Below are 7,786 nucleotides of genomic sequence, written 5' to 3'. Positions count from 1 at the left end.
GGAATAGTTCAATAAAAAGCAGCACAAAAAAAATGTTTTATGCCAGAACCTGAATTAAAAAAATAGTAAGAGTTGCAGGTTTTTGGGAGTTTGTTCCAGATATTTGGAACTCCATGTTTAGTTCTGATTCTGGGGACAGAACGCAGAACTGTCCGTGTTGCACGAGATTAGAAATTATAGCACATTTCATCTGAATCCTCACCCCTTTTCCTGCTCTTCCTCAGGTGCTGCACTGCTGTGTGTCGGGCTCCACCCTGCACACCCAACAGAGCCACTACCTGCTCAGTCTGTCGGACCTGTCGCCCGACTATGACCTCATGTTGGGTCAGGTTAAGAGCTTCGAGCCCCCACCCTCTCAGACAACCTCCTCCGACTTCGGCAACCTGCTCACAGTCGCTGAGGGTAAGGAAATGGAGCCTTCCTGATTCCCCCTTTTTACCCCCCGCTGTGCACGAGATTGCACTGGGCTGGCAGATAAAACGGCAATGGCCATTTATTGGTTGTATAGGATGTGTGCATTTGTGTGTGTGTCTGATATCTGTCACATCACTGCTTAGAGGACTATCTCCGGTCAATTTTGGGACACACTTCTTCATTTCCGTTCCTGTGCTTCTGACCACAGACCACAGAAAAAATATCCCCAAAAAAAGGATTAGACTGAAAAGCAAACTCTGAAAAGCCCATCCATTTGGAGCCTCTCCATTAAATGTCAATATCTTATTAAAAGTATGAAAAGGAAATCAACCATCACAGGGAAAGGAATGTTCGCATTAGTACTCAGCCCTAGAGAGAAGACCCATTATGGGGTTTTTTCTTCTTTTTTTGTGACCTTGTGATTCCATTAGGCAATATATTCCTCTCTGCCCCATGTCCTTAACTTCTGAAAAGTCCTTAGAGCCCAAATACAAAATGCAGTGTACTGAAACAATGTAAGAAATTTGAACAGGAGCTTTTGGCTGAAACATTTCACCACACCTCTCTGTTTCTGGTGCCCGTGTTCTTAGTAGAAATAACAAAACACTTTCAAAGGGGCAAACCAAAGAGAGCCGGCCTGGTTATATTCATGTCCCCACCTCATATTGATCAAGTCACATCAAAGGGCTAGTGCATCTCTAATGCAGCTTGGCCTGCTTTCTAAAGAGCTTTCTCCACTTTGATGGGGGATGATGGTATTGATAGCACTGTCACAATGTAAGAGTGCATCTCCTTGTTTTTTCCCACATCACTGCAGAATAAAGCACCGCATGCCTTTCACTTTGGACTAAAAACCTGTGCATTTACATAAATGCAATTCACTAAGTAGAGTCCTATTGAGCACCCTGCAAAGATGGTGGTTCTTATTAGCACTCTGCCAGTCTCAACGCTTGTCCATTCTAAGAAGACTCAATGGGCTTTTCAAAGTTGTCTCTTTTGATTAGAGACCTACTTAGAGGTGTGCCGGCCAAGCTTTTGTGAGAAATGAATAAAGTACACCTATTAGTAATCATAAATGAGATTTGGCTTTGTATAAAAACGAGCTAACTGAGATGATCGCTTGTCTACTCACAAACATGGGGCTTTTGGGATACGGTTAGCAAAGTGTGCGTTTGATTACTTAATAGGCCTTAACGCTGTTTTTTTCAGGCGATTCAATTAGTGTGCCAATTGTTTCTCAGTGTGTTGTTTATGTCATTAGTACTTTAAACGGTCCCTTTCCTGTAGTGTGTTATATATGTTGTGCATGTAAATCGTCTGCTAAAGCTAGGTCCCAAAGTGTTTCTTCTACATACACCACACCCTTCCCCCCGCCTAAAACGCTCCATTGGAATCATTGTTAACATCCGTAACATAGTGGCATCACTATGTAACACATGCGCCTATATTGGATAAAGCTCCAACACATTGTACGTGATAGGCTAAGGGGCGGGACATGTATAAGCAGTATACCAATAGAGCCGGCCAGCTAACCCATCAGAGCAGACTGAGCTCTGGTTTCAGACAGAGCAGTGGTTCCCAACCTGGGGGGCGCTCCAATCAGATCGGTCTCCACCATTTTGTAGATTATTTAAGACTTTTAAATCCACATAAACACATCGGCAAAATCCGGCTTACTTTGAGCATCTGTTTTAAACAGTTTAATCCCTTTGTGAATTGTTTTCACTTGCGCCGTCCTTTAATTTCTTCATTCAGCGGGAATCCAAATGAATGAATCCTGAGTCCAATAACCATCAAAGTCACTCCAATAGAGCTTCTTCATTACGCTTTCATCCTCCTTTAACAAAATACTTCACATTCATCCAGTTTGTGACAGTAGTTGTAGCATTTTTGAGACTTTTAAACTTTAATTACCGCTGTTGCGCCGTGTGTGTGTGTGTGTGTGTGGGGGGGGGGGGGGAGCAACTTCCAACACGAGTCATTTGGGGGGGCTCTTGGGAAAAAAGGTTGGGAACCCCTGAGACAGAGGGTGAAAAGAGGTGCTGCAGACGGAGAAAAAAAAAATGTTGCTTTTACATTACGAATAAAGGCATTAACCAAATGATGACAGCTCATTTTGTTACCCTTGTGAACTTTGACAAAGGTAGCATATAGCACTTCCTTTCCTGTTGTTCTTACCTTTCACAATAAGAAAGCTGTGATTAATGTGCTGCATAACTAGGCTATTCAATTATACTGGGCAAATATGACCCCGGTAGTTGGTTTACCTCTACCTGCGTCAATCTATTCAAACTTTTTATTAAACCAGTAATGCTTCTGTCACAAATTAGCATCATTGTTGTTATACATATTTTTGATGTGAAATATTCATAGTCAGCTAAAGCCGTTTACCATGTTTTACAATTTCAAAACATTTTTTAAAAGTGTGTTTTCCTTCAGAGACTGTCTAAGTATATGTATCTTCCTGCCATAATTTCCCCCCCAGAAAAGCGTCGTCGGAACATGGAGCTGATTCCCCTGACAGCACGGATGGTCATGACCCACCTGGTGAACCATCTGGGCCACCACCCGCTGAGCGGCGGCCCGGCCCTTCTCCACAGCCTCGTGAGCGAGAACCACGACAACCCGTATGTGGAGTCGTCCGAGCTGTCCTCCGAGGTTTTCAAAAGCCCAAACCTCCAGCTGTTTGTGTTCAACGACAGCACGCTGGTGTCCTACCTGCAGATCCCCGCAGAGACCCCCGCCGTCGGAGAGCCCCCCAAATGTTCCTCCCAAGTACGTGTGATCGTCCGCGACATCTCGGGGAAGTACTCGTGGGATGGCGCAATCCTCTACTGCACCAACCATGACGACTGTGATGACGCAGGCGTTTTTGATGCAGTTGATCGCCCTCTTTCCACCACCTCTCATGACCCTCACAGCAGAAACCAGCCTGACTCTCCAACAAATGGACCGTACAAAAACCATTGCTCAGTCTCCGACTCGCTGTCAGACTGCTACGAGGAGGAAGGGTTGGATATATTGGACACGCTTTTGGAGGACCTGGGCCACAGCAGCCCAGAATGCCTCCCCGTACCACAGCTCAGGCTAAACCAGCCAGCCCCCTCCCCGCATGGCATGAACTTAGAGCAAGAGAGCGCCATCATGGAGGCAATCTTGCGTCAGATGCAGCAGGAGGATGAGCAGGTGAGGAGGTGGGATGCTGACTTGAGCTTTAAGGCTGCCTGCCAGAGTGAACCGTCACACCAGGAACCAAAAGCTCCTTTCTACTTCTGCCGGCTGCTGCTCAATGACCTTGGCATGAACTCTTGGGACCGCAGGTACGCTACAAACCGAAACTAGCTACCTGGTTTGCACTGTAGAAGAAGAAAGACGCAAACGAGAATCAGGGTTCTTAGAAGTTATTCTATAGCCTGTTGATTATTTGTTTTGATGTAATTCTTTAGCATTCTCTCTGCTCTCATCTTAAATTCAAGCAGTACCAGCCAGACTTACTTCCTTCCTCCTTAACTAGTTGGACTACTTCCCTTAAGTAACTCAACTGCTGGCTCGTTACTCAAAGAGAGGAAGAGCACAGTTAAAAGCACTGCGGAGTCTAGAGAGACTTAATCTCCTCTCCACAGGGTAAAGGTGCCCAGCTGTTCTCACTAAGGTCCACCTCGCAGAGCCACATCTTTGACGTGCTTTCCCGTAAATTAAAAGCTTACACCTCTTAATGGTGACCGTGCAACGTGCCTACAGCAAGAAGGAGATTGCTGTTCGCACCTGTGCCTTTTTTTTCACCTCTGTTAATCTTGTCTGCAAAACAAAACTCCACTATTTTTCTCAATTTTCGAGTAGATTAAACCCTTTTTCCAACAGCGGTTAATTGTTGCTACCATGCTTTTTATATTCAGAATGGAAAATGTAATCAAGACTTATTTTGTCAAACAGGAAAAGTTTCCATTTGCTGAAGAAAAACTCCAAACTTTTAAGGGAATTGAAGAACTTGGATTCCAGGCAATGGTAATACCTTTTTACATTTAATTTGACATAATATATATATTCTGTTTGTATTCATATACTTCTGCTAATCATGAGACAGTCTTACGGTAAACCTGTTAGAAATTAACTGAAATGATACATCATACAGTTGCTCCAAGCTGAATATATTTCCCCTTCCCTTCCCTTCACTCCCTCCCTTCCTCCCCAAAGATCTTTCTAATTTGTACCATCTCCTGTTGATCACAGCCCTGGAAGTCTCCCACAATAACTCTGTCTTTCTTAGACTGATCATTAAGTACACCACACTTTGCTGATGACAGGAGCTTATTAAAGATTTCCCTCAGGACTGGACTTTATTCTCCCAGATGGCCAGCCTTGGTTGGGCAATAACAACCTGTGCGCAAGCATGCAAAGTGCCCTAAATCTACCCCAGCATGATGTACTGCCATGGCAACAGGGAAAGTAGGGAAAGGGGGCCTTTGCTGCCATCCTTTTTAAAAATCAGGTTAGAGCTGTAGAGATAGTGGAGAAAAAAAAATGCTCATTCTGCTCTCCTGATTTTGTACAACTCAATTAGACTTACACACAATTTACCTCCATAAGCAAGTGTTTTGACTTACAAAGCATCAATCATCTGAGGTGGCCACTGGAGTGAGAAGCTTTTTAAGTTCTGTTAAAAAATGTCTGCTGTGTTGTGGTTGTACTTTTAAAATCCATGTTTTGTTTTGTAGTCGAGAAACACACAAGATCGCTGTGTTCTACATTGGAGAGGGCCAAGAGGACAAGTGCTCCATCCTGTCTAACAGCGCGGGCAGCCAGGCCTACGAGGACTTTGTGTCAGGACTGGGATGGGAGGTGCCATAAACCACACCCTCAAATCAACACATCTTATGTATCCACACATACTGCCTAAATATGCACACACTCACACTCAATTGTGCATGTGTCCCTCAGGTGGACCTGGCCACACACTGCGGCTTCATGGGAGGCCTCCAGAGGAATGGCAGTACGGGTCTAACGGCTCCTTATTATGCTACTTCCACCGTGGAAACCATCTTCCACGTCTCCACTCGCATGCCATCTGACTCTGACTGCCTTACCAAAAAGGTAAAACAAAAATCTTGTTTGTGTTGATTATCTTTTTTTATCCTATGTAATGATAAACGTTGACAGTTCCTTCCTGTCTGTGACATTTGGATTAATGTATTATATCATTGTTTGATGTTTGATCATTGTCATTTTTGCACTCCTCAAGCCAAGAGTATGTAGAGAAAAAGGAGAAAATGATGCGGTGAAATGGCTACACAGGCCGGCCTGCCCATAGCAGTATGTTGTTGTAGCCTTCAGCTCTGTGTTAAGCTGTGATCAGGAGGTGTGACTCCAGAGTGCGGGCATTGATTAGTGACCCTGGCCAGGCAGGCCTGAGGAGTAGAGAGTCGCAGGCGCGTGAGTGAAGAGAGGGCATGTGCCGCTGCGGTAATGACTATGATTCTGCTAGCCCCTGCCCCCCTCCCTGTGTGCTGTGACCAGGGCCTGGATTCAGCCATTAGCTCTCTCTGCTAGGGCAGGCGCCGGCCGGATGCCGGCAGGATCCTTTTATCCAATTCCTGCTGCCGCCACAGGAGCGATCGATTGGGTTCTGCAGTGGGATTCTGAGCTGTAGTGCACCAGTAGCAGTTAGCACGAAGAAATGAGCCGCAAGGCCCCTGCCCGTGCTGCCAATCTTCTCATACAGTACCCTGCTGAGAAGGGAAATTCATCAGGCTCTCCTCATGTCCAACCCCCCTATAGTCCTCCACAGACCTTCCCCCTCTCTGTTTCACCAATGACCCCCTACTCATTACGAAACCATCCTGAATCTGTGCTTGGTGACCGCAAAAAATTAGTGAGCAAAGATTTTGACTTTGGCCAGAGTGAGGTGCTGCAGGGGCGGCCGGGCCCAGAGCGGAGTGTGCTACCACTCTTCTTCCATTCATTTTACAGGGAACTTCTGTAATTGCTCACGCTCACCTTGCAAAGATCTCTACAGGCTGCACAGAAATTGGCAGGCTGGGTGCTTGTATGGATGTGTCAGGGAAAGAGATGGCAGGGAGAAGAGGAAGTGGTACGAAGAATTGGATTGAGAAAAGCGCTTAGTCTGTGTCCAAGTACCATGTTTCCCTGTCAATTTAAAAATAACACTTTTAGTCCAGCAGTCACTCGCTTTACTGCCTGCAACCATAGAGGCATACTGTGTGGGAGTGACGGAAGGGGGAGCTCTCGCTGGGCAGATTGTCTGTTTGAAGAACGTTGAGGGGAGAAAAAAAAAACCCAGCCAAACCAAAAAGAAAAGAGGGAAGACCATGAATTCCTCAATCCAATTGTGGGTTTTGGGGCAGTGCAGGCTGCAGCAGTGGCAGCTGGCTTCAGTAATGCGGTTAGAGAAGCGACCTGCAGGGTTGGGGTCAGGCCATGGTGTGTGTGTGTGTGTGTGTGTGTGTGTGTGTGTGTGTGTGTGTGTGTGTGTGTGTGTGTGTGTGTGTGTGTGTGTGTGTGTGTGTGTGTGTGTGTGTGTGTGTGTGTGTGTGTGTGTGTGTGTGTGTGTGTGTGTGTGTGTGTGTGTGTGTGTGTGTGTGTGTGTGTGTGTGTGTGTGTGTGTGTGTGTGTGTGTGTGTGTGTGTGTGTGTGTGTGTGTGTGTGTGTGTGTGTGTGTGTGTGTGTGTGTGTGTGTGTGTGTGTGTGTGTGTGTGTGTGTGTGTGTGTGTTAGACAAGTGCCTTAGCTATCACATTCACCCCCAGGCACCGCAGCTTAACTGGGCTGCTGCAGGTTGTTTTTATAAGGAGCCTCTTGTGTTCTGGGGTCCTCTGGTCTGCTGTCTCCATGTGTGTCAAGCCCATTGGCTGAGTGGAAGGTCAAAAAGGGCTAATTGGACAAGAGCCTTTGGCTTGAATCACATTTTTATAAAAGAAGTCTCAAACATTTGGATGTGATTAACAAGGGAGTAAATAGGTTGGTGCAGCAGATGATTGACTAGAGCATAAGCATCCTCATTAAACTTGTGATTAAGCTCATCCAAATGCTAATATCTTAACCCAAATTAACATCCCAGTGTTAATTGTCTGCGGCAAATGCATATTCAACATTTTCTCTGAAATTGTCCCAGTGACTGACCTGGTTGGTACCTGCTGATCCTTGGACAGACAGACTGAACTGGCGAGCTCCAGTAATCAGCATGCCGTGGATTTGTTTAAGATTACCGTATTACCATAATTAAGGGTTTATAATAGAATGTGCTAATTGCATTTTTGGTGGCGAGGGCATGTTTCTTAATGGCTCATTAGGCCCACAGTACATTGGCAGATGTTTTCTTCTGAGCAGAGGCTCACTTTTCAGTGTCTATGATCCCC

At 45.6% G+C, this 7,786-nt stretch overlaps 1 protein-coding gene across 1 annotated transcript in view; it reads left to right on the top strand.

Annotated features, from left to right (window-relative positions):
• Nucleotides 1–7,786, top strand: part of ralgapa2 (Ral GTPase activating protein catalytic subunit alpha 2) — an 84,921-nt gene that overhangs the window by 47,014 nt on the left and 30,121 nt on the right. Inside the window, exons 26-30 of the mRNA XM_079692831.1 lie at nucleotides 207–402; nucleotides 2,900–3,734; nucleotides 4,348–4,419; nucleotides 5,130–5,253; nucleotides 5,353–5,505. Of these exons, the coding sequence (XP_079548957.1) occupies nucleotides 207–402; nucleotides 2,900–3,734; nucleotides 4,348–4,419; nucleotides 5,130–5,253; nucleotides 5,353–5,505 (1,380 nt within the window). The remainder of the gene's footprint in view (nucleotides 1–206; nucleotides 403–2,899; nucleotides 3,735–4,347; nucleotides 4,420–5,129; nucleotides 5,254–5,352; nucleotides 5,506–7,786) is intronic.

Source organism: Notothenia rossii (genome assembly GCF_949606895.1).
Source record: "Notothenia rossii genome assembly, chromosome: 7".
NCBI lineage: Eukaryota > Metazoa > Chordata > Actinopteri > Perciformes > Nototheniidae > Notothenia > Notothenia rossii.
The sequence above is the reverse complement of the archived record's forward strand: the minus strand, read 5'-3'. Positions and strand labels throughout refer to the sequence as shown.